The 23440-nt window shown below is 44.1% G+C and overlaps 2 protein-coding genes across 2 annotated transcripts; one reads left to right on the top strand and one right to left on the bottom strand.

Annotated features, from left to right (window-relative positions):
* Window positions 1–4656: 4656 nt before the first annotated feature.
* tmc2a (transmembrane channel-like 2a) lies at window positions 4657–13040 on the top strand (the record flags this gene model as incomplete). Its single annotated transcript, XM_083910111.1, has 20 exons — window positions 4657–4684; window positions 5660–5698; window positions 5773–6229; window positions 7324–7476; window positions 7553–7643; window positions 8027–8108; window positions 8240–8346; window positions 8436–8534; window positions 8653–8795; window positions 8901–9048; window positions 9403–9591; window positions 9680–9859; window positions 10185–10343; window positions 10437–10565; window positions 10660–10727; window positions 11241–11480; window positions 11560–11685; window positions 11804–11882; window positions 12628–12748; window positions 12835–13040. The coding sequence occupies 20 exons, from the start codon at window positions 4657–4659 to the stop codon at window positions 13038–13040; spliced, it is 2844 nt and encodes a 947-aa protein (XP_083766237.1).
* Window positions 13041–13973: 933 nt separating this feature from the next.
* Window positions 13974–23147, bottom strand: LOC310924195 (AN1-type zinc finger protein 5-like). The gene is made up of 6 exons (XM_083885846.1): window positions 22926–23147; window positions 19683–19868; window positions 19439–19589; window positions 16834–16919; window positions 16560–16688; window positions 13974–15256 (listed from the first exon to the last, which is right to left on the bottom strand). Exons 2-6 carry the CDS (start codon window positions 19837–19839, stop codon window positions 15108–15110), a joined length of 672 nt encoding a protein of 223 aa, XP_083741972.1. The 5' UTR covers window positions 19840–19868; window positions 22926–23147; the 3' UTR covers window positions 13974–15107.
* Between the last annotated feature and the right edge of the window lie 293 nt (window positions 23148–23440).

Here is a 23440-nt window from a genome sequence, read left to right as displayed (position 1 = left end):
TCTCTGCCCATGTGTCGGGTTCTGAAGTGTGGTGGTAGGAGGTAAAACCACAGCTATGGGTTAGGGTTAGCATCACAAGCGTCAGTAACCAACGGTAGTACCCGGTAGTACCCTTGAGCAAGGTACACAATCCACTGCTCATAGCTTGTTAATTGGACATTGTAAGGGGTTAGGGGACGGTCTACTCAAACAAACAACCATTCAAATGTAGAGTAAAGTGCTTCTTTAAGGCCCTCAGTTCCAAAGATTTCCACTTTACTACCATTCATTTGTGTTAAATCCCTTGGAAATGGGCCAAGGAAACCCCTAAGATACAGTCCAAGTAAGGGTTTTTCCTGCCCGTGTGTGGGGTTCTGAAGTGTGGTGGTACGAGGTAAAACCACAGCTAATTGTGACTGCATCACAAGCGTCAGTAACCAACGGTGTTGCAGGGTTCAAGGACTGCGGTAGTACCCTTGAGCAAGGTACAAAATCCAATGCTCATAGCTTGTTAATTGGACACTGTAAGGGGCTTAGGGGACGGTCTACTCAAACAAACAACCGTTCAAATGTAGAGTAAAGTGTTTCTTTAAGGCCCTCAATTTCAAAGATTTCCACTTTACTACCATTGATTTGCGTTAAATCCCTTGGAAATGGGCCAAGGAAACCCCTGAGAAACGGTCCAATAAGGGGTTTTTCTGCCCATGTGTGGGGTTCTGAAGTGTGGTAGTACAAGGTAAAACCACAGCTAATTGTGACTGCATCACAAGTATCAATAGCCAACGGTGTTGCCGGTTCAACGACTGGGGTAGTACCCTTGAGCAAGGTACACAATCCACTGCTCATAGCTTGTTTATTGGACACCGTAAGGGGTTAGGGGGCGGTCTACTCAAACAAACAACCATTCAAATGTAGAGTAAAGTGTTTCTTTAAGGCCCTCAATTTCAAAGATTTCCACTTTACTACCATTAATTTGCGTTAAATCCCTTGGAAATGGGCCTAGGAAACCCCGGAGAAACGGTCCAATAAGGGGTTTTTCCTGCCCGTGTGTGGGGTTCTGAAGTGTGGTAGTACAAGGTAAAACCACAGCTAATTGTGACTGCGTTGGCGTCACAGGCGTCAGTAGCCAACGGTGTTGCCGGTTCAAGGACTGGGGTAGTTCCCTTGAGCAAGGTACACAATCCACTGCTCATAGCGTACACTGTAAGGGGTTAGGGGTTAGAGGACAGTCCACTCTTAACGGACTCATACAAAGACCAACAACCATTCAAATGTGGAGTAAAGTGTTTCTTTAAGGCCCTCGATTCCAAAGATTTCCACTTTCCTACCATTAGTCAGTGGAACAACACTGGAGGAACCTGCTCAGTCAGGGTCGTGAACCTGGGTCTTTTTTCTGCGAGGCACAAACGCTAACCGCTATGCATAACCACCGTGTGGCCTAATCGGGAAATCATCCAAAAATCTTACCGGCTTAACGAGGCTTAACTCTCGCAATGCAGTTAGAAATGATGACGACATGTAACATGATCGTCTTGTAAGGATAAGGATTATCGCAGAGTCACTGTGTTGTAGTAATAATATTATTGTTATTGTGCTGTGTAACCTGTTACATGCCAGTTTTTGTGTTGTTCCTTTTGGGTGAAAAAGGGACTCGGGACTCCTACTTTGTGTCACAGGCTATTGTAAAGTTTTAAATGTCTATTATTTTGTCGTTTTGAGGGACATTTAGAACGAAAGGAGACATCAGTGACATCAGTGACATCAGTGACATCAGTAACAATCGCCTCAGAATAAAAAAAACAACAAGAACTCCCTCCTGCCAAAAATCACCAGAGCTGAACCACATGAGGTGACGAGGAATGTGACCACACACACACACACACACACACACACACACACACAGGTGTCACACGATCGCGTCTGTGTGGACACGAGCCGCGTCTCACCTGTGGGAACTGACGACCGCGTAATCGAATCATTTTGGATTTGAAAACCGAGTCTGCGCTCCTTCATTATTTAACACGAGGTGTCTCTTTGCACACGCACACACACACACACACACACACACACACACACACACACACACACACACACACACACACACACACACACACACACACACACACACGTTTGTTCTTTATTCTTGGTGAGGACCCTCATAGACATAATACATTCCTTGGCCCCTTACTGAACCAACACATTACCTAACCATAACCCTGAAACCCGGTCTTAACCCCAAAAAAACCTTTAAACCCCCCAAAAAACCCAAATAAACCCCTTTAAACTCCCCAAAAACCCTTAAAACTCCAAAACCCTTTAAACTCACCAAAAACCCTTAGGAATCCCCAAAAATCCTTAAAACCCAATAAACCCTATAAACTCCCCAAAACCCTTAGAAACTCCCAAAAACCCCTAAAACACCCAAAACCGCTTAAAAGCCCTTTAAACCCCGCAAAAACCCTTAGAAATCCCCCAAAATCCTTACAACCCCCCCGAAACCCTTTAACCCCCCCCCCCCCCAAAAAAGCATTAAAACCCCCAAAAACCCTTTGGACATAGTGACATGCCTAAATGTAACTGAAACATTAAGTTTAACCCTGAAAAAAAATTACCTTAAGTTTGTCCTTAAAAGGACAGGGTTTCCCCTGAAAATGTGTCCTCACAGCCTAATAAATAATGAAGATGTGGACAAAAAAAACCTTTAAAACCCCTAAAACCCTTAACCCCCCTCAACAAAAACCTTAAAAAAAACAAAAAACCTTTAAACCTCCCTAAAACCCTTAAAATCCCCAAAAACCCTTAAACCCTCCAAAACCCACAAAAAAACCTTTAGACATAGTGACATGCCTAAATGTAACTGAAACCCCGAACCCTTGTCTCAACCCTGAAATAAACCCTTAAGATTGTCCTTAAATGATAGGGTTTCCCCTGAAAATGTGTCCTCACAGCCTAATAAATAATGAAGACGTGGACAAAAAAAACCTTTAAAACCCTTAACCCCCCTCAACAAAAACCTTAAAAAAAACCAAAACCCTTTAAACCTCCCGAAAAACCCTTAAAACCCCCAAAAACCCTTAAACTCCCAAAAACCCACAAAAAAAACCTTTAGTCATAGTGACATGCCTAAATGTAACCGAAACCCCGAACCCTTGTCTCAACCCTGAAATAAACCCTTAAGATTGTCCTTAAAAGGACAGGGTTTCCCATGAAAATGTGTCCTCACAGCCTAATAAATAATGAAGACGTGGACAAAAAAAACCTTTAAAACCCTTAACCCCCCTCAACAAAAACCTTAAAAAAAACAAAAAACCTTTAAACCTCCCTAAAACCCTTAAAACCCCCAAAAACCCTTAAACCCCCCAAAACCCACAAAAAAACCTTTAGACATAGTGACATGCCTAAATGTAACCGAAACCCCGAACCCTTGTCTCAACCCTGAAATAAACCCTTAAGATTGTCCTTAAAAGGACAGGGTTTCCCCTGAAAATGTGTCCTCACAGCCTCATAAATGATAAAGACGTGAAACTGTGGAATTATTTTACAAAAACAAACAATATCAATAACGCAGCTTCAAGGTCATCTCTGGGTATTTACTGCTCGACACACACGGTAACTTAAACCTTCATTAAATCTTCAGTGTGTGTGTGCGGGTGTGTGTGTGTGTGTGTGTGTGTGTGTGTGTTCTCCGGTGACAGCACCAGTGAGAGTGTTTCCAAGCGCTCGACATAAAGAATCCATTAGGTCGTTTAGGGAAAACAAAGCAGAGAACTCACACTGTGGTTCACGGCACGCGGTGCCCGCTAACGCTAACGCTAACACTCTGATCAATAAAAATCGACACCTGCTTTTGAGTCTGTGATGCATTTAAGTGACTTATTCCACTTGTCAGAGCCGAAAGTGAACTTTGTAAACCACTCACTCTCCCACACCAAAAACCTCCCTAAAACCCTTTAAAAAAAACAAAAAACCTTAACCTCCAAAAACCATTTAAACCCCTAAAACCCTTAAACCCCCAAAAACCTTAAACCCCACAAAAACCATTAAACCCCCAAAAACATTAACCTCCAAAAACCATTTAAACCTACCAAAACCCTTAAACCCCTAAACCCTGCAAAAAAACCTTAACCTCCAAAAACCCTTAAAACCCCCCAAAACCCTTAACCCCTCCCAAAATTACCTTAAAAAAACCCACAAACCCTTTAAACCTCCCAAACCCCCCGCCCCCCCCCAAAAAAACTTAAAAAAAACTTTCAACCTCCTAAAAGCCCTTAAAACCCCCCCAAAACACTTTAACCTCAAAAAACCATTTAAACCCCACAAAACCCTCGCAAAACCCTTAAACCCTGCAAAAAAAGTAAAAAAAAAAAAAAAAACCTTTAAACCTCCCAAAACCCCTTAAAACCCCTCAAAAAAACCTTAACCTCCAACAACAGCTGGTTCAGGTCAGGTTCTCTATGGGGTTTGGTGCAGGGACAGCAACGCATAACTTTAATTGGTGTAAATTCAAATATATCGTATAAAGAGGAGCAGCAGCTGTCCGGAGGAGGTCACGTTCTGCTGTCGTCATGGTGACGGCTCTGGCAGATACCCGAGTTGGGCTCTGGAGTCGAAACAGAGGAGGATCGACGGCACTCAGTGAAGCACCTGAGGAGCACAGACGCACCTTTATTTCCCATCATGCCGAGAAAAGCTGACCTGGAAGACGGTGAGTGGAAGCTAAAATTACTACAACATATTTTTGAGTCCAAAAATTGTTGATTTTGAGTGATATTTATATGTCAGGATTAATAATCTGGTAGACATAATCTTTAAAAAAAAAATCTTAAAAACCTTTAAACCCTCCAAAACTCTTAAAACCCCCTAAAACCCTTAGAAACTCACAAAAACCCCTTAAAAACCCTTTAACCCACCCCAAAACCCTTAGAAGTCCCCAAATATCCTTAAAACCCCCTAAACCCTTTAACTACCCAAATCCCCTTAAAACCCACAAAACCATAGAAACTCCCAAAAAACCCTTAAAAACCCTTTAACCCCCCCCCCAAAAAAAACTTAACACCAAAAAACCTTGAAACCATCCAAAACCCTTAACCCCCCCAAAAAAAACCTAAGAAACTCCCAAAAACTCTTAAAACCCCCTTAACCCTTTAAACCCCTAAAAACCCACAAAACCCTTAGAAACCCACAAAAAAACCTTTAACCCAGCCCAAAGCCCTTAGAAGTCCGCAAAAATCCTTAAAACCCCCTAAACCCCCAGAAACCCTTAAAACCCACAAAACCCTTAGAAACTCAGAAAAACCCTTTAACCCACCCCAAAACCCTTAGAAGTCCCCACAAATCCTTAAAACCCCCGAAACCCTTTAACTCCTCAAAAATCCCTAAAACCCTACTAAACCCCCCAAAAAAACCAAAACCCTTAGAAACTCAGAAAAAACCCTTAAAAACCCTTTAACCCACCCAAAAACCCTTAGAAGTGCCCACAAATCCTTAAAACCCCCTAAACCCTTTAACTCCCCAAAAAGCCTTAAAACCCTTAACCCCCCCACCCCCGCTAAAAAAAACCTTAAAACACCAAAAAAAACTTTAAACCCTCCAAAACCCTTAACAACCCCCCAAAACCATTAGAAATCCCCAAAAATCCTGGTGATTAATCCCACATTTTTTTTTGTCGTTTTGTTTGCAGTCGCGATAGAAATGGACGGCGAGTTGAGCGACAGCGACGGTGAGTGGATATCTTAAGTCCAAAAAATAGTATAATCGAAAAAATCGTGATTAAATACGATGCATTTTTTGTAGACGGCGCCACCCAGAGGAGAACAAACAGAAAGCAGGCAGCTGGAAGAGGAGGAGCAAAGGGAAGGGGGCGGGGCAAAAAGCCAGCCAGTGAGGACGAGGACGACGAGGAAGATGAAGATGAAGCTCCTTCACGTGGACGCAGAGGCGCAAACAAGAAGAAGCCGGCGAAGAAACGTGGTGATGATGATGATGATGAGAGTGAGGACGAAGCTCCCAAGAGTAAACAACGAGGAGGAGGAAGAGGAGGAGGAAGAGGAGGAGGAGCCAACAAGAGGAGAGGAGGCAAAGCTCAAGGAAGCGACAAGGAGGACAGCGACGAGGGCAAGGGGAAGAAGAAGGGAGGAGGAGGGAAGAAAGGAGGGAAGAAGGAAGAGGACAAGAAGGGGAAGAAGGGGGACGGCAAGGGGAAGGAGGCGGAGGACGACAAGAAGAAGAAAAAGAAGAAGAAGGGCGACAGGTAGGACAACCACTCACTCTCCCTGCACCAAAGCCCATAGAGAAAATCATGGATTTAACGTCACAGCAACACAGGAGCTGCTGATCCACAGCTGCCTCCATCGCTAACTTTAAATGTCTTGTTTTGTCACATCTGTGTTTGAAAAATTTAATTTTGTTTTACTTCAGTGACACAAAGTGACCACACGAGGCAGCAGTAGACCACCAACGCCTGTGTCAACCCATGGGCGGAAATTAGTGGTTTACGAACTTCACTTTCCTGTTGATAAAGTCTGTCTAACAGTGAGACAAAGATGTGGACAAAAAACCCTTTAAACCTCACTGTCCCCCCAAAAAAGCCCAAAACCCATTAAACCTCCCAAAAACCCTTAAAACCACCAAAAACCCTTAAACCCCCCAAAACCCTTAAACACTGCAAAAACCCTTAAAAAACGAAACCCTTTAAACCTCCCAAAAAACCTTAAACCCCCCAAAAAACCTTTAAACCCCCCAAAACCCTTAACCTCCCCCAAAAGAAAACTTAAAAAAAACCAAAACCCTTAAAAACATTAACTTCTTAAGAACATTTAAACCCCCCCAAACCCTTAAAACCGCCAAAAACCCTTAAACCCCCCAAAACCCATAAACCCAGTAAAAACCCTTAAAAAAACCTTTAAACCCCCTCAAAAAAACATTTAAACCCCCAAAACCCTTAACCCCCACAAAAAACCCTTAACCCCACAAAAAACCTTAAAAACCTTAACTTCCAAAAAACATTTAAACCTCCCAAAAACTCTCAAAAACCCCAAAAAACCCGGAAAAACCCTTATCCCCCAAAGAAAACTTAAAAAAAAACAAAACCCTTAAAAAAACCAAAAGACTTAAAAAAACAAAACACCTTAACCTCAAAAAAACCATTAAACCCCTCAAAAACTCTTAAAAGCCCACAAAACCCTTTAAACCTCCCAAAAACCCTTAAAAATCTAAAAAAAACACTAAACGTAAAAAAAACATTTATACCCCTAAAAACCCATAAAACCCCCCAAAACCCTTAAAACCGTCAAAAACCCATTGCGTACACTGACCCTCGTCCGTCTTGTTTTTCACCTCCTCCAGTTCATCAGATTCCAACTCAGACTCTGAAGAGGAGGACTCCATGTCAGAGGGCGAGATGGCCCGGCTGATGGAGGAGGTGGAGGAGCAGAAGAAGCTGATCGGCACCATCAGGAACAAACCGTGGAGGATGAAGAGGAGGCTCGTCCAGCTCAGGTTAATCTCAATCTGTATATTTGTTCATCAGGAGAAACGTTTGTTTGCGTCATGTGACTCTGTGGTGTCTTCTCAGGGAGGCTCAACAATTCGTGGATAAATTCGAAGGAGCGTTGGGCAAAGGAAAAGGCAGGAGGTGGTACGCTTACAAAGTCATGATGACGAAGGTGAGGCTCAAAGGTTTAAGTCACTCTCCTGCACCAAAGCCCATAGAGAAAATCAGCGATTTTAACATCACAGCACAGAGGAGTTGTTGATCCACTGTTGCCTCCATCAGTGAGTTCAAATGTCTTATTTTGTAACTTTGGTGTTTGAAATCCATCATTCTGATTGATCTCAGTGACACAAAGTGACCACACGAGGCAGCAGTGGACCAGCAGCTGCTGTGTCCCCTCAATTGACTTTGGTGCGGGAGAGTGAGTGGTTTACAAACTTTAGTTTCAGGTCTGTATTTTCAAAAACGTGGCGTTTGGCACCACCCTGTGTTAAAATACTGAACTGCAAGCAATTGGAGATCCTGATCTGCCTGATTACTTATTTAAAATCACAGAAATGGATCAAGTTCCAAAGGGATTTCGAGAATTTCAGAACAGCCTGCATCCCCTGGGAGAGGAAGATCAAAGAAGTGGAGAGTGAGTCGAGTTTGTTTCTGTGTTCTCGCCTGACAATGCTGCGGTCATCGGTTTCCCAGGCGAACAGTGCCACCTTGTGGACAAACGTGGATACTGCTGACTCTCCTCCTTCATCTTCATCATGTCCTCAGGTCACTTTGGCTCGTCCGTGGCGTCTTACTTCATCTTCCTGCGCTGGATGTACGGCATGAACCTCGTCCTCTTCGGGTTCACGTTCGGACTGGTGGTCATTCCTGAGGTGAACAAGTGACAGCTGCTAAAAAACAAGATTTTTTAAATATCAACATCTGTGTCCGATTAAATAGGAACGAGGGATTGTCTTTGCAGGTTCTCATGGGACTTCCTTACGGGTCCGTTCCCAGGAAAACTGTCCCCAGAGCAGAGCAGCCCACCGCTCAGGACTACTCCGTCCTCATGGACTTCGACGTGAGTGAATCTTTTTGTAAATTTCCCCCGACTCCAGGGGGGGCTCCGTAACTTTGACCCTTTCTTTGTTTTAATGGCCTCTTCTTGGTTCCACTCCATGTCCTCATCGTCCTCGCAGGGCTACTGCAAATACTCCGTCCTGTTCTACGGATACTACAACGACCAGAGGACCATCGGTTTGCTGAAGTTCCGGCTGCCCCTGTCCTACCTCATGGTCGGGATCGGCTCCTTTGGCTACAGCCTGATGGTCGTGATCCGCACGTGAGCTCGGACGCAGAGAGCGCCCCCCCCCGTTTTTTCCTTTTATGTAATTATATATATATATATATATATATATACGTATAACTACATGTTTTCATTTCCCAGGATGGCCAAGAACGCCGACGTTGGCGGTGGAGATGGAGGCGAAGGAGAGTTCACGTTCGCCTGGAAGATGTTCACCAGCTGGGATTACCTCATCGGCAACTCGGAGACCGCTGACAACAAATACGCCTCCATCACCACCAGCTTCAAGGTAACCCCAAAACAAGACTGTAGAACTAAAGCTGACACGATGGACATTTGGGGGGGAGTCCCAATTCAAACATCCATCCATCCATCATCTTCCGTTTTATCCTCCACACACGGGGAGAACATGCAAACTCCTGGCAAAAAGGCCCTTGTTCCGAAGTTGTTCCAAACGGGGCACCGGGAACCCGGGTCTTCTTGCTGCAAAGGCAAGAGTGCTAACCACTTCACCAACCGTGGGCCCCCAATTCAAACATCCGCCTTGTAAATAGGGGAAATCAGCGCAAATGCAACAATATTTTCGGCCGTTCCATTCGAAGTTCCTGAACCGTTCCTTCTTCTTACTTCCTGCCAAGAACAGGAGTCCATCGTGGACGAGCAAGAGAACCAGAAGGATGAGAACATTCACCTGCGCAGGTTCCTCAGGGTCCTGGCCAACTTCCTGATCACCTGCAGCCTCGGCGGCAGCGGGTACCTCATCTACTTTGTGGTGAAGAGGTCTCAGGACTTCGCCTCGAGGGACGACCTCAGCTGGTACGAGAAGAACGAGGTAACGGCGTTCTCCTGCGACTACGACCACGCGTCCAATAAACTGAAAACGATCACTTTGAAATGACATGTGTCCTGTTCTGGTTCAGTTGGAGCTCATCATGTCTCTGCTGGGTCTGGTGTGTCCTCCTCTGTTTGAGACCATCGCCGAGCTGGAGGACTACCATCCTCGGATTGCCCTCAAGTGGCAACTGGGTCGCATCTTTGCCCTCTTCCTGGGAAACCTCTACACCTTCCTGTTTGCCCTGTTTGACGAAGTCAACACCAAGGTATGGTACCACTGTGTATGTGTGTCGGGGGGGGGGGGGGGGGGAGTAGGACTTTGAGGTGGCCAGTTGAGGTGCTTCCAGGTGTTCCTGGTATGTCCAACTGGGAGGAGACCTCGAGGCAGACCAAGGACTGGATATAAAGATTATATCTCCTCAGTAGCCTGGGAGAACCTGGGGATCCCCAGGTCAGAGTTGGACGATGTGGCCAGGGGTTAGGGAAGCTAGAGCTGCTACCCCCAGCGACCCCTACGATCTTAGATAATGGGTGAATCCTTGACTGACTTCCTCCTTTCTGCTGAACCCAAACCTTCTTCTTGATCCTCAGCTGGAAGAAGAGCAGTCCATTCAGAATGCGTCCATCTGGGCCATGAAGGAGTACTACGCCAACTACACGCGACTGCTCAACGACTCCGAGTCCACCCCACCCCCCATGGACCCGTCCGATGTCATCAGAGGACCCTGCTGGGAAACTGCCGTCGGCGTTGTAAGGAAAATAATGAAAACGTGTTTATTTTTCTTCCAAGTTATTTTAAATTCACTCACAACTGGACTCTCTGTGCTTGTGCTCGAACTGCAGGAGTTTGTGAAGCTGACGGTGTCGGACATACAGGTGACCTACCTGACCATCCTGATCGGCGACTTTGCCAGAGCGGTCATCGTACGCTTCCTTAACTACTGCTGGTGCTGGGACCTGGAGGCCGGATTTGTAAGTTTATAGTTCTACTTTTAACACATTATACAACCACACTACCATTTTCACAGTAATCACAGTTTGTTCATTGTCTCTCTTTAACTTAAAGCCCTCGTACGGAGAGTTCGACATCAGTGGAAATGTACTGGGATTAGTCTTCAACCAAGGGATGATCTGGTACAAACACACACACACTGTACACAGTCCCCAGTGTGATCAGTGAAGATGCTCTTTAAACCTCAGCCCCAGGGGGTACCTAGGGGCCCTTGGTGCCCACCAGGAGTCCTTGGGAACCCCATCAGTCAACTCAGGTGAACCTAGAACTGTCAGGCAACTCTGATGGACCCTAGGGGCCATTTGTGCCCTCCAGAAGCCCTCGAGATCCCCCATAGTCAACTCAGGTGGCCTAAAAGATGCTCTTTAAACCTGGGAACCATTGGGGCCCTTGGTGCCCACCAGGAATCCTCAGGACCCCAGTCAGTCAACTCAAATAACCTTCAATCTCTTACCATTGGGCCCCAAGAAGCTGTTGGGGCCATGAGTTACAATATATATAGGGCATCGTACCAACAGCATAGTTCCCGATTGAGAGTACAATCTAGTTAAGCACCTCCTTATGGCTAAAAAAAACCCCAATACACTTGCTTTCATTGATTGATTTGTTACCTGAGCGCTGATCCGTGTTCGTAGGATGGGTGCGTTTTATGCTCCCGGGCTGGTCGGCATCAACGTGCTCCGCCTCCTCAGCTCCATGTACTACCAGTGCTGGGCCGTCATGGCGACCAACGTCCCCCACGAGAGGGTCTTCAAGGCGTCCAAGTCCAACAACTTCTACATGGGCCTGCTGCTCCTCATCCTCTTCCTCAGCCTGTTGCCGGTGGTCTACACCATCATGACGCTGCCGCCTTCCTTCGACTGTGGACCCTTCAGGTAAAAAACCTTAGATCCTGCGTCTCGACTGCATCTTCTCGTCTCTGCTTTCTCACGTCGCTCGTCTTGGCGTCCGCAGCGGGAAGGCGAAGATGTTCGACGTCATCATGGAGACGATCGACCTCGACCTGCCGGCCTTCATGGGGACGCTCTTCAGCTACGCCGCCAACCCGGGACTCATCATCCCGGCGGTTTTACTCATGGTGTGAGTGGAGACTATCGGTTAAAGGCTCTACTCCCGCTGCTGCTGCAACATGAAACCAGACCGTAGAGAGTACTACGACCTAGCCTGATCTCTTTGCTCTTTTTGCGTCTGTGTTCAGATTGGCCATTTACTATCTGAACTCCGTGTCTGAGGCCTACAAGAACTCTAACCTGGAGCTGATGAAGAAGATGCAGATGGTGAGTAGAGAAGAGATAAATGCGAGTTTAACGCTCACATAGAGTGGTCCTGTTGTTTACTTACATACATTAACTTGTTTTTATGGTCAAAAACCTCCGAGTTGCTGTAAACGAGCCGATAGAAATCGGTTCTTATTGAAGCTCTGGTCAGCCGTGATATTTCAGACATTAATCTCACCCCCAGAAGACAGAGTGCATTGTGATTGGCCAGCCAGCGTAGAGCCTTCCCAACTGTCTTGTGATTGGCCAACACCCGTAGTCCCTTTGACGACCTTTGACCCGGAGTCAGACCCAGAGTCAGAAGACACTGAAACACCTCCACAACGGACGTTATTCTTCTTCTGCGGTTCAATGTACGCAACCGGATGTGCCCGGACGAGTGCCCGGAGGAGGAGGATCTGCTGTTCAGGAGAACCGTTGTTAAAGTAACCGGACCGGGTTTTTTCAGAGATCGCGCTGAGCCCGAGATTAAAATAAAACACAGCGTTCTCAGCAGTGGCTGAACTGTTTGTTTAGAACCTTCAGGGCTTCGTAAACAAGGTAATGACGCAGAAACATACTAAAAAACAGCGTTAACCTCCGGTCTAGGTCTAGGTCCAGGTTCAAAATTACCCAGGGAAAGCGTAACAGAAGTACCTACTCAGGACTTTTCAGATTAACAGGAACTTTGGAAGAACTTCGGAAGGGAAATTTAGGCAAAATTTAATTTGTCCATGTGTCTCTCTCTCCATCTCTGCGTGTCCAGGCCAGGGATGAAGAGAAGAATCGGAGGAACAACATGGACAGCACCAATCAGGTCATGAAAGACCTGGAGGACCTGATGCCAAACAAGTCCCTGGCTCCACCCGCCCCTCCACCAGAGCCTGGTGACTTTATTTAACCCCCGTTTAAACAACTTAAAAAACGTTCAGATACGACTGATTAATCACTCTCTCTCTCTGTGTGTGGACAGAAAAATCACCAGAGCCAGAAGCAAAGCCAGTGAAGACGAAGCCCGGCAAAGCCGTGAACCTTCAGAAGGACGTGGCTCTGGCTTCACCCAACCCCGCCGCTCAAAGACCAGTGAGCCGGCCTCCAGGTCCCAGAGGACCGGGACCAGGACCGAGACCTGGTGCAGGACCGGGGCGAGGCCGGGGCAGAGGGGCCCCTCCAAGATAACGGTCTGAGAAAAAACACTTCCCTACAGTCTGCGTTCATCCCTCAATAAGTTACGTTACATTTCTGCTCCTGCTAGCAAACGTGAAATCCCGACGGGCACCTGTGACTCAGCATATCTTCATTCTCAAAGCTGGAATAAAACACTTTTTGACTTGAGAAAGTTGTGATCTGAGCGTCTGTTGCAGCAACCTCACAAAAGGCTTAATTACCCTTACACATGAAGTCAGCCGCACACATCGTACGGTTGAATTTTTATTCTGCGGACAATTGCGACGTCACTCCCAACCCACACAGGATTTGTTTTGGTCATTTTTTAATTTTTTTTAACTCAAGTTAAATTAGTTTGGGTCACATCCCTTAGTTGGGTCGTGTTTACATTTAATGCTGGACCCTCTATTGCCCCCTAGTGGATTTCTGAATTACCAGAGAATGCTTGGCCTAATTTTGGCTCACATACACAAGAGAGAGAAAGTTCTCCCGCTAGCTTAAGTGTCGTGTAGCCGTTTTTCAACGTACCGTTGCTTGTCTTGTAAACTTAATTGGAGCTGCGCGGAGCGGGTAACAGCAGCAGCGGTGCGTCGATTGGCACGAGCAGGCACGTCGTCGGGCGGCTGTTGGTGGCAGAGAACGCTATTTCGGTATCGATTGATCGCATTCTGCCGTTACCTAGCAACAAAAAACGCCAATTATTATGCCAAATATCAAAAGATACGTTGTGATTTTAACATCACGGCAGTTGTTGATTCACTGCTGAACTCCATAGGTCAGTTCAAATGTGATTTCTGCGTTTGCTGCAGCGACACAAACTCACCACACGAGGGCGGCAGAACACCGGCAGCTCCCGGGCGGATCACAAACCTCCCGTTTCCTGTTGGACACAACGCTTCAAAACAAGTCCACCAACGAGTCTCGGTCCTATATACGTTTGAACAGAATTTATTTACATCATACAATTTATTTTTTGTATTAATGGAAGATTATGCACACTGCAGTATATAAATAAAGAGGTTTGTACAAACTTGCATAACTAAAGGGTAAAAAACAGAAAAGACGTGTTAAGCAGCCAGAGAGGGAGGAGGGAGGAGGGTGGGGGGGAACAAAAAAAACATCACAAATTATTATTAATAATAATAAACCAACGACCACAGGTGTCACTGTTCACCGCAGCCTCTGTATGACACACACACACACACACACACACACACCCTGTGCTGTGAATGCGTCGCTCACATTAAAAAAACAGAAGTGTAGTAAAAAGCAAAAGAAGGCAAAACATCACAGGTGTAAAGGCTACTCATCAAAACAACAACAACAACTCATCACCGATCTAGGAAATAAAGAAAAAAAAAGACCTATGACGTCACAGTCGGGTGGGTTCAGTGTCTGCTCGGAGGGGGGGGGGGGGGGGCGGGGCCACAGCGCTCCAAAACTAGCTACGCCGTGTTAGCGCTGCGAGTGCACACACACACACAACAGGAGGGAAGGAGGGAGGAGCCAGCGAGGAAACAACAATCTGTCTTTCTTTTGTTTGTTTGTTTGTTTGTTTGTTTAAAAGCCAGAGTGGACGAGATTCCAGCGGCACACAGAAGCGTTTTTCACAGTCCGACCTCCGCCGAGGTCAAGGTGAAGGTGAAGAAGAAGAAGAAGAAGAAGAAACGGTCCATTTTGCTACTCAAGCCAGCAGAGAGCAAGCACGGCTGAGATGTTTTCCCCCCCACACACACACACACACACAGCAGTAACAGTCAGAGTCCGGGGTCAGAGGTCACGTGACCGACAGCCTCCCTCTCTCTCACACACACACACCATCATCATCATCATCACTTCACATAAACTCACACCCAGACGAGAACAAAGCTGAAAACGTGTGTTTTTCATGCACTGGGGAGAAAAAAAACCGTGTAACAAACCGAGAAAACAAAACAAACAAACGGATCCTTTACAAAGAAGGTTGGGCTCAAGTCTTTTATCTTTTTTTGTTTTGCTTTATCCTCCGTTGTTGTTATTGTTGTTGTTGTTGTTGTTGGATGCGATCGCTCCGCTAAATTCAAAGTCAAACTCCCCTCTTCATATTCTCTGGATCTTGTCGGCGACGACCACGGGGTTCTCTTTGCGGATCTTGGCGGCGGCCTCGGCTTTGTAGTCGTAGGGACAGCTGTGCTTGTCGGAGTAACGGTGGATCCCGCAGAAGACGTTCCCGCATCGGCAGTCGAAACCTGGAACGCCAACAGCGGAGAGGGAGACGAGAGTGAGTGCGAGACTTTTATAAAGTCTATAACATCTTTAAAGAACACATTCGTGACAATTTTTCTTGTCTATTCCCACTGGAAAACTAAGTTTCTGTCCCTTGGGAAAACAAAAAAATCACTCTCTCCCTGCACCAAACCCCATAGAGAAAATCAGTCATTTTAGCACTTGAGCTGCTGGTCCACTGCTGCCTCGTGTGGTCACTTTGCGTCACCGATTTAAACCCGAGTGAGGGTTTTCGAAAGCCGAAGTGACTCGAATAAGACGTTCGAACTCAGCGACGGAGGCGGCAGTGGATCGACAACTCCTGTGAAGTCCTGTTGTGCTGTGATGTTTAAAATCGCTGGTTTTCTCTATGGGGTTTGGTGCAGGGAGAGTGAGCGGTTTACAAACTTTCAGTTTCTGGACAGAAAAGTCAGTCTAACAGCGAGTTAAAGACGTGAACGTGTTCTTAAGATGTTGTAGACTTAGGAAAGTGTAGATTTTATGGGGTGGGTCTTACGCTAAGTGGTTAAAAATCACTTTGAAGTAGCATTTTTAGACAGAAATCATAGAAAAAAGATCTGTATTGACATGACGGTGTCAGATTTGTTTTAGAGCTGAAACGATTAATTGATGAATCTAGAGCTGCAACTAACGATTACTTTGGTAATCGATTAATCGGTCGATTATTTTCACGATTAATCGTTTAGTTCATAAAATGTCATAAAATGTTAAAAAACGTTGATCAATGTTCGTCAAACCTGGAAATGACGATGTTGTTAAATGTCTTGTTTTGTCCACAAACCAAAATGATTTAGTTTTAATGATTTCTTTGTTATGTGGAGCAAAGAAACCAAGAAAATATTCACATTTAAGAAACTAAAACAATCACAAATCTGGTTTTAATCATGAAAAAAGCTTCAAACCGATTATCGATTATCAAAATCGTTGACGATTAATTTAGTAATCGATTAATAATCGATTCACCGATTAATCGTTTCAGCTCTAGATGAATCGATTATCAATCGATTACTAAATTAATCGCCAACTATTTTGATAATCGATTAGAAGCTTGAAGGTTTTCTTTGCTTCACATAAAGAAATCATTAAAATTGAATCATTTTGCTTTGTGGACATAATAAGACATTCGAGAACATCACAATTTCCAGCTTTGACAAACACTGATCAAAGTTTTTTTAACCTTTTCTGACATTTTATGGACCAAACGATTCATCGATTACGAGAATAACCGTTAGTTTCAGCTCTAATTCGTGTTTTACCGGTTCTCACCTGTGAGGCCGACCTTCTTGCGGCACATAAAGCAGCGGTTCTTCTTGGGTTTTGGGGGTTCGGGGGATTTGGACTCTTCACTGCCAGCAGTGGAGGGAAGCGACGCAGAGACCGAGGGCTGAGTCACAACTGTGGAAAACGCACAAAACAACAACAACAACACTTTAACAAAGGCTTGTGCAGTTAAAAACGGAAGAACTGTGTTAAATTGTAATTTAAAACCCAGAATATAAACACTGAGACGAAGAATATTAAAGAAACGGGAGTCGCTGACCTGGCTCTGTGAGATCTAGTTTCCTCGCCGACGCTCCTTTGTCCTCACAGGCGAGACTCATCTCAGTCAGAGCCGTGGAAACCCCGCTGTGTCAATGAGAAACACAAGCACCTTTTAATTAACCTGATAAAAACACTCATTTTCTCTGTGGTCTTTGGTGCAGGAGAGCGAGCGTTTGGACCCAAATAACACAAACAAGTTCCAGGAGCGAATTCTACAGTTTGACGGAATAAACGCTTCTCGTCTCCACCCGCCCCTGCTCTGCTGCTGTATACACACAAACACTCCCTCGGGGCAGTACCCGGACGGAAACAGAAACTTTTTCCTTTCTTCTTTGTTTTTTTGAATGTTTTCCCGTAAACACGGCGGCGTTTCGACGAGCGCCGTATGCAAACTTTTCTTTCTTTTTAAAACAAAACGGGGGGGCGTTAAAAACACAAGTGACCAATGAGCATCTAGACTGTGTCAAACAGGGGAGGGTGGAGGGAAAAGAAAGTGCTAAAATAAAGATATTTATGATGACATTTCACTGAATTTTAAAGTAAAATTAGGTCAATAAAAAAACCACATCTCTTATTATCACTAATATATATTTTTTTTAAAAACAGTGCTAGCAAACATATTTTGTATTCAGGGTTCCCACACCTTGGTTGACATCAAATTCAAGGACTTTTTAAGGACATTCCAGAACCAATTTCCTCAAAATACATTTTTTCTAACCGTTTTTGTTAAAAGTCAGACTTTTATTCATCAAAAGAGTTGCAAAATGAATGGAAAATATAGTCAAGACATTGACACGATTAGAAATAATAGTTTTCAGCTGTGCTAACATCATTGCACAAGGGTTTTCTAATCATCCAATAGCCTTCTGACGCTATTAGCAAACACACTGTACCATTAGAACACTGTGAATGGGCCTCTATACACGTATGTACATATATTAAAAATCCAGATGTTTGCAGCTAGAATAGTCGTTTACCACATTAACAATGTATAGAGCAGGGGTTCTCAACGTTTTGATACCCGAGGGCCAATTTAGGAACCCAACATTGGACTGAGGGCCACCAAAGGAAAAAAAAACAGAAATAAATCCCATTTGTAATCATTTTAATGACCAGATTGCAGTTCTACAGTTTAGCATTAAGTAATTTAAGCGTTAATAATGTAATTTAAGCGTTAATATAATAACGCTTTATAATTCCCTGGGTAATTACCCAGTATTTTGGCCATTGTTCTTACCTTCTAATTACAGGTTAATACCAAGTAACACATTTCTGTTACCATATATTTACTGGGTAAATAGCTAGTAATTGTGGGCTGTAGCTACCTGCTTATTACCAGCTTATAACACAATAATACACTAAAATTCCCCATATAGAAACCAGGTAAATACCCAGAATTTCTGTTTACACTTATTGGTCTGTATCCAGTAATGTCCAATAAACATTTAACAAGCTTTAGTAGCTCCTGGATTAAAACTATCAAATGTAATTCATTGCTGGGCCGCCAGAAATGTTTCTGCGGGCCACCATTGGCCCCGGGCCGCACTTTTGAGAACCAATGGTATAGAGCAGGGGTCACCAACGTGGTGCCCGCGGGCACCTGGTAGCCCTCAGGCAGCCAATACGGTGCCCGCGGGCTCACTTCACTTCACCTCACTTGCATGTATCCGTATGATCACTCAGTAAAATATCTTTGATATTGTTTATAAAAACTGGTAATCGTTAGGAGTAAGCACTGGAATGAATGTGTATGCAGGTGAATGCATAATATTAATCATTTAAATGGTAAACAAAAAAAATAAAATGTTAATGTGGTAGCCCTCCATATTATTCGTTACCCTTCAGGTAGCTCTCATCTCAAAAAGGTTGGTGACCCCTGGTATAGAGCATTGGTTTATTTATTGGACATTACTGGATACAGACCAATAAGTGTAAACAAAAATACTGGGTATTTACCTGGCTTCTATATGGTGAATTTTAGTGTATTGTTGGGTTATAAGCTGGTAATAAGCAGGTAGCTACAGCCCCCAATTACTAGCTATTTACCCAGTAAATATATGGTAACAGAAATGTGTTACTTGGTATTAACCTGTAATTAGAAGGTAAGAACAATGGCCAAAATACTGGGTAATTACCCAGTAAATTATAAAGCGTTATTATATTAACACTTATATTACTTAACGCTAAAATGTAGAACTGCAATCTGGTCATTAAAATTATTACAAATGGGATTTCTTTCTGTTTTATTTTCCTTTGGCGGCCCTCAGTCCAATGTTGGGTTCCTAAATTGGCCCTCGGGTATCAAAACTATGAGAACCCCTGGTATAGAGTGTATTTCTGATTCATTTAATGTTATATTCATTGATAAAAAAGTGCTTTTCCTTCAAAAAATAATGACATTTCTAAGTGAGCCCAAGCTTCTGAGCGGTAGCGTAGATGACAACAATCTACAAACACAGAAGAAGAAGAAGCTGAGACTATGACATCATCATCATCATCATCATCGTCTACACGAAAACGCCCGGGAGGCCAAACAGAGAGCAGGTGCTATTTATAGCCCCGTTAGTATTTAACTTTACGGTGGTGTGGTGGCAGTGACTCACCTGAGCGCTTCCGTGGCAGCAGCCTCCGCCGAAGCAGCGGCTTCAGCCGAGGCTTCTGCGGCGGCGACGGCGGCTGCCGCGGCGTTGTTTAAAGTGGCCTCCAGCCTCTGGATGGCAGATACCTCGGCCGAGGAGCCACTGCTGCTGCCGCCTGTGGGGAGGAGCAGTTCAACACCGGGGGTCAGACACTGGAGGGGTGGGGAGGTGGGGGTAGAGGTGGTGCAGCCGACGCGGCAGTTCTTACCCAAAGCACTCAGTGAACCCACTCCTCCGTTGTTCTGTCTCGACAGGTGTTCCTTGTGGCACACGGAGCACATGCCGTTGGTCCTGGGGTTGCCGTAGAAACCACAGCCGGTGGCGCAGAGCATAGGAACCGGGCTCTGATTGGTCTCCTGAGCCATGGCGCTGTTTTGCTGCCTAGTGAGCGGACCTGGAGACACAAACACACACAGGATATAATGTCTAGTAATGACGGGAGGAGACTTAGTTGGATTTTCAATGTTAAATGAAGGATATTTAAGTGTTAAGTGACTTAAAAATGTGTTATTTCCATGTATTTTTTAATCAATATATCATATTTAAAGGCACCATATGTAAGAATGTGGCCAAAAATGGTTACTACATTCAAATTCAAAACACAGAAGTCTTTTCGGTTTCGTTTTCCGACGTAACTTGCAACCCGTGGTTGCCCGGCAGCCGAGACTCTACTGACTGCAATGATTGGTAGACGGCGGTAGGTGGCGCCACATGCCAAAAACGTGATTTCAAAACATAAACATGATTTGCGGTCTGCAAAATATATTTTTTAATGCAAATATTTAGTCTGTACTGTTGTTGTTGGTGAGTCCAGTTTGTTATATGAACATTATTCATTTAGATTTATTACATAATGCACCTTTAAAGTATAATATTTAGCGATTATCGAAATGTCATCACGGACACTTTATCACGATATCCATGATCCAACAGCGTATCTCGTCTCGTGTCGCCATATATAGATGTGATATCCGTATATCGCCCAGTCCTATAAAAAGCCCATCGCGACAGCTGCGCGTCGACACGTCGCTCCGGGGACGAGTGTCTGTTATCAGTCGCCGGTGAAAAACAGGGAAGTGAAGCGAACACGCCACCAAAGATCTGGTTCCAGGGGGGAACTGAGGTTTCACCACCGTGATCTGCACATACACGAGAGAGTGTGTGTGTGCGTGTGACAGGTTTCCTCCATCGCACGAGAGCAATGTGACACTGGTCTCGACACCACGCGTTTCCTCAGAAGAGCACCGCTGTGAGAACTTCTATTTTTAGACGACCTGGAGACGGAGGGAGCCCTGCAGTCGCAGATGATGATGAGGATGATGATGTCACCACGCCAAAACATCCGTATCCTCGTCTGACACCGACTAGGAACTCGGCACACGTATAGTCGGAATCAGGCTATAGGTATCTGTGATGACATTTCACGTTTTTTACAGGCTGTTGAAGCCTAATTGTATGTGTTATGGCAGAATGTGACCACATAGTCATTGTTTATAAATAAATATCCTTCATTTAAAGAAATAAAGCAGGTGTTGTCTGAAATGAAAGGTACCGTATGTTCCGCACTATAAGGCGCACCTTCAATGAATGTCCTATTTCAGAACCGCTTTCATATATATAGGGCGCACCGGATTATACGGCGCATAGAATAGAAGATATTGCAGTCAAACGTCTGACCGGGGTTGCGTTATGCGTCCACTGGAAGGAGCTGTGCTAAAGGGAATGTCAACAAAACAGATAAAGGCAAACTTTACCAATTGATCCACATATAAGGCGCTGGGGATTATAAGGCGTACTGTCGTTTTATTTTTGAAAATTAAAGGCTTTTAAGTGCGCCTTGTAGTTTGGAAAATACGGTAATAAAACGTGTATTTTAAGATCGTGTCATACAGATCATAAACGCTGTGGAAGTTTAAGGACAAATGCGGACATTAAAACCCTTTAAGGTACGCACCAAGAAAAAAGCAAAGGGAAAATTATTTATTTGCATTTTTATTATTTTAGTTACTTATGATAACAATACCAATAATCAATAATATATATATATTCTTTTTTCCTTTTTAATTAGAATCTACAGTATTTCAGATACAGGCCTCTACCAAACGGTTGAGACATCTGCTCATAATAAACCTGGTTTTCATTATTCATAAAGTACAACATTCAGAACAAGTCTCATTTAAGTGTTAGCGAGTTCAGCTTGATGCGTTTTTCAATGAAATATAGTGACTTAAAGTGTGGTCGACCAAATGGTTGAGTAGTACCTTAAAGGGTTAAGGCAAACAGATGTTATGGGGAAAAACACGCATGTTTACGTGGGAAACTTTTCAGTTTCTGTCCAGAAAAACAACCTGTGTGCATCTTTACACCCACAAAACTCTCACATAATCAGGATATAGTCTAAAAAATATCCAGATATTATTCATGAGCCATATTACAAAAATATATAACCTGTTGTGTGGTGTGTTATCTTTTAATATATACATTAATTAATACAGAATATTCTAGATGCCTTATTTTGGTACTGCAGGTGACACACATCCATGTTATTTTTAACTTTCCGGTCATCATTTCTTGCACTCGAGCTGCTTTTCTGCGTTAAATGTTCCACTTTAGCCGCACTGCGAGTCCAAAACGGAGCGTGAATTAATGTTAAAAAATAGAAATAGTAACAGACGAGAGCGGCAAACACTCACACACACGCAGAGATGTTTGCTGCAGTCATCTGTTTCAGCTCGACAAACACCGGGCCACAGTCGTGTCACTTCCACAAATCCACCGAGTCATGCTAGCAGGCTAACAGCTACTGTTGCTAGCGTCTTGCCACCCCCCAATCCCCTCCATAAAATGCATTTTACGATCACGAATTGGCATTATAGCTACACAATAGCATCGCTTATTACTAAATAGTCATAACTTTTATTTTGTTTTATTCGCCGTTTCGGTGAATGTACGCATCCTGCTAAGCTAGCTAGCGTGCTAGGTGTTAGCGACATCCGAAAAACTGCTGTGTTGTTGACTGTGTGTGCTTTGTCTCCGCTTTGATTCTCTTCTTTCCACCGCACACGCACAAACCGATCTATGTTGACATTAATTTACAAAAACAAAAACACACACATGTATGGTCTTTTTACAATAGGGAATAAACGAGTGAATGAAACATACATAAAGAAAACAACATCGTGATAGAGCCCGACTGTGAGCCACGTTCAACACGGAACTGTTAAAAATTAAAAGTTGTGCTCTTATAGCGAGGTTTAAAATGTGGATAATAACGTTTTTAAACGAAACGTGTTATGTAAAACATGACTATTTTCTCTTTAACACTTGGCGAGTTGAGTAAACAAATGTCAAATGAACGTGAAAGGCTAAGAGCTAACAGCTAAACTTCCACGAAACTCATCCCCAACAACAACAACTTGTTCCTCACTCGGCTTTTTACGAGCAAACTTACCTTTTGTCGTGCGAGAGAAACTGTTTGAAAAACTTCTGGACTGACGAAGTAAACAGGTTAGTTAAGGCTGGAGTTGAACGATAACTAGGGCCGTCTAGGTGTTTGGTTGGTCGGTGACTGACTGAATGCAGGTCGGTGTCTTTCTCTCCAGTCTCGGCTGTGTTTTCACTGACGCTCCGCTCCAGCTCCTGCTCCTGCTGCTGATGGTACTTCGTCTTCTTCTTCTTCTTCGTCTTCTGCTTTATTTGTTGGGTTTAAATGAGCGACACTAGTCGATCGCCACCTACCGGACTGGAGTATAGGTCAGGGAATTTAGTATAGGAAAAAGTTTCCTTTGATGTGTTTGGGGTAAAAAAAAAGGCTTTAAAGACTTAATCAATGAAGATTAAACACGATTAAGATACATTTATTATCATTATTATTATTATTATTATTATTATTATTATTATTATTTAAATACAAATACAGTATATGAAATCGAAACGATAAGGAGGCGCTTCGAGCTGCAACTCATT

Source organism: Microchirus variegatus, assembly GCF_963457635.1.
Source record: "Microchirus variegatus genome assembly, chromosome: 1".
Classification (NCBI taxonomy): domain Eukaryota; kingdom Metazoa; phylum Chordata; class Actinopteri; order Pleuronectiformes; family Soleidae; genus Microchirus; species Microchirus variegatus.
This window is presented reverse-complemented; position numbering and strand designations above follow the sequence as displayed.

Excerpts from the sequence above, each read along its gene's own strand:
- LOC310924195 (XM_083885846.1), bottom strand. The coding sequence starts at position 19,839 with ATGGCTCAGGAGACCAATCAGAGCCCGGTTCCTATGCTCTGCGCCACC. Across the intron at positions 19,590-19,682 it reads GGGTTCACTGAGTGCTTTGG|GCGGCAGCAGCAGTGGCTCC; the intron begins GTAAGAACTGCC and ends TCCTCCCCACAG. Across the intron at positions 16,920-19,438 it reads GCTGCCACGGAAGCGCTCAG|CGGGGTTTCCACGGCTCTGA; the intron begins GTGAGTCACTGC and ends TCATTGACACAG.